At 25.9% G+C, this 1,689-nt stretch overlaps 1 protein-coding gene across 1 annotated transcript in view; it reads left to right on the top strand.

The window, feature by feature from the left end:
* Positions 1 to 177: 177 nt before the first annotated feature.
* LOC108574573 overlaps positions 178 to 1,689 on the top strand; it is a 9,773-nt gene continuing 8,261 nt past the window's right edge. The window contains 1 exon segment of the mRNA XM_017937188.1: positions 178 to 520. Within this exon segment, the coding sequence (XP_017792677.1) occupies positions 279 to 520 (242 nt within the window). The 5' untranslated portion in view covers positions 178 to 278.

Raw genomic sequence — 1,689 nt, 5'->3', positions numbered from 1 at the left:
GTATTAATAGTTTAATTAATTTTAGTTTTTAAGTTTGTTTATATATTTTACTTTCCTTCATCTATGAAATTTTAGAGTCTGACATATAAACATATATTAAAAATCATGAGTAATCTTAAATTATTTTTAATAGGTCTTATTGTGGAGATACTAATTCGTTGTTCTACAGATATGATATTGATGGACTGGTGTAATCCGGTATAGTAGCAATATTGATCAGTTTGATCTATATTGATTGACAAAAGATCATATTTGCAAGTGTTTAAGTCTTGAATAATATGGCACAGTATTATAATTTTGTGACCAATGACAGTGGTACATTAACACTTGAAGAAGTACAGAGAATTTACTCTGCAGAGGGGCAAAGTGTACAATTAGTTGTTGAAGACATAAATAATGGTGGTAATGGTTCTCAGCAACTTTTGACTTATACCACTGCACCACAAAACAGCGGGCAAGCTATATTTTCACAGCAAATTAACTTAGGGAGTCAAATCTCTACAACGCAATTGGAACAAGGGTAATTTGTGCGCATGCATTTCAATTATGCAAATATTCAAGTAGCAGTGTGGTATCTTCATGCTTTTGATATATAGGAATATAAAAAATATTAAATACTCGAGGAAAACGAAGGGGGTATTGGTATGTGGTGCTGGTTCTAGAAATTAAATATCAATTCAGCATGTTATAGAGTGTAAAAAATATTTCTTATATCTATTTTATGCATTGTGAAAATATACATTTTAGTGTGTAATATGATTGTAATTATATAACACTTTAAAACATTTAATTACATACAATTTTGCAAACAGATTTATATAATTTCATGTATATAATAATGTGTTTAGAAATTAAATTCTGTCAGTATTTAAGTTAGCTGTTAATTATAACAGATGTTTATGTTTAATTTGATATGTTGTATAGGAGCATAGTTTATCAATGGACACTTCTTAAGGTAGTCTTCTAGTTGTATGTGCAAAAAGACAGTATATTAGAAAATTACAAAGTATAATAGCTATATTATTTATTTTCTATATTGAAAAGTAGAATATATTACAACAATATATTGTACACGTGTGCCTCAAAGAAATTCTTTATAATCAAATTTTTTAATTGATTTAATGAATATTGTATTTTGATAATTTAATCAATTACAGCAAACTAATGTGAACATGTGAAATGTGGGCATATCGTGTAAGTTACATTATTCATTTTATGAAGTAAGTTAGTATAAGCAAGTGCATCATTCATTCAGTGAGTATTGAACATATTAATATCCTGGTAAAATCATACAGTATAATTTCATTGTAACTATATGATGTGATAACAATTTATAACTATGAAACACTTAAAAGTAGAATATACACTACTAAATCAAATATCTTTAAATAAGAACAGATAATTAGAAAATATATATAACACTGTATGATAGTATGTTTTTGAATTTGTTTGCTTTACTACATAATAGTATGTACATGTTGTTTATATGTATATATAATATATTGATTTCTCTGTTTGTTAATCTTCTTAAATTGTTTAAACAAACTTGCATACATCTTTTGGTTCCTTAGGTTCTGTAATTAATTGTTCAAATAATAAGACATTTTCAAGTTTGAAGTTGTTATTATTACATATCTTCCTAAGTAAAATTTATCCATACAAATTTTTTATTAAAATTCCACTACAATG

This window comes from Habropoda laboriosa, unplaced genomic scaffold, assembly GCF_001263275.1.
Source record: "Habropoda laboriosa isolate 0110345459 unplaced genomic scaffold, ASM126327v1 scaffold175, whole genome shotgun sequence".
In the NCBI taxonomy this organism is placed as follows: domain Eukaryota; kingdom Metazoa; phylum Arthropoda; class Insecta; order Hymenoptera; family Apidae; genus Habropoda; species Habropoda laboriosa.
Note: the sequence above shows the minus strand (reverse complement) of the source record. Positions and strands in the feature narration are given on the sequence as shown.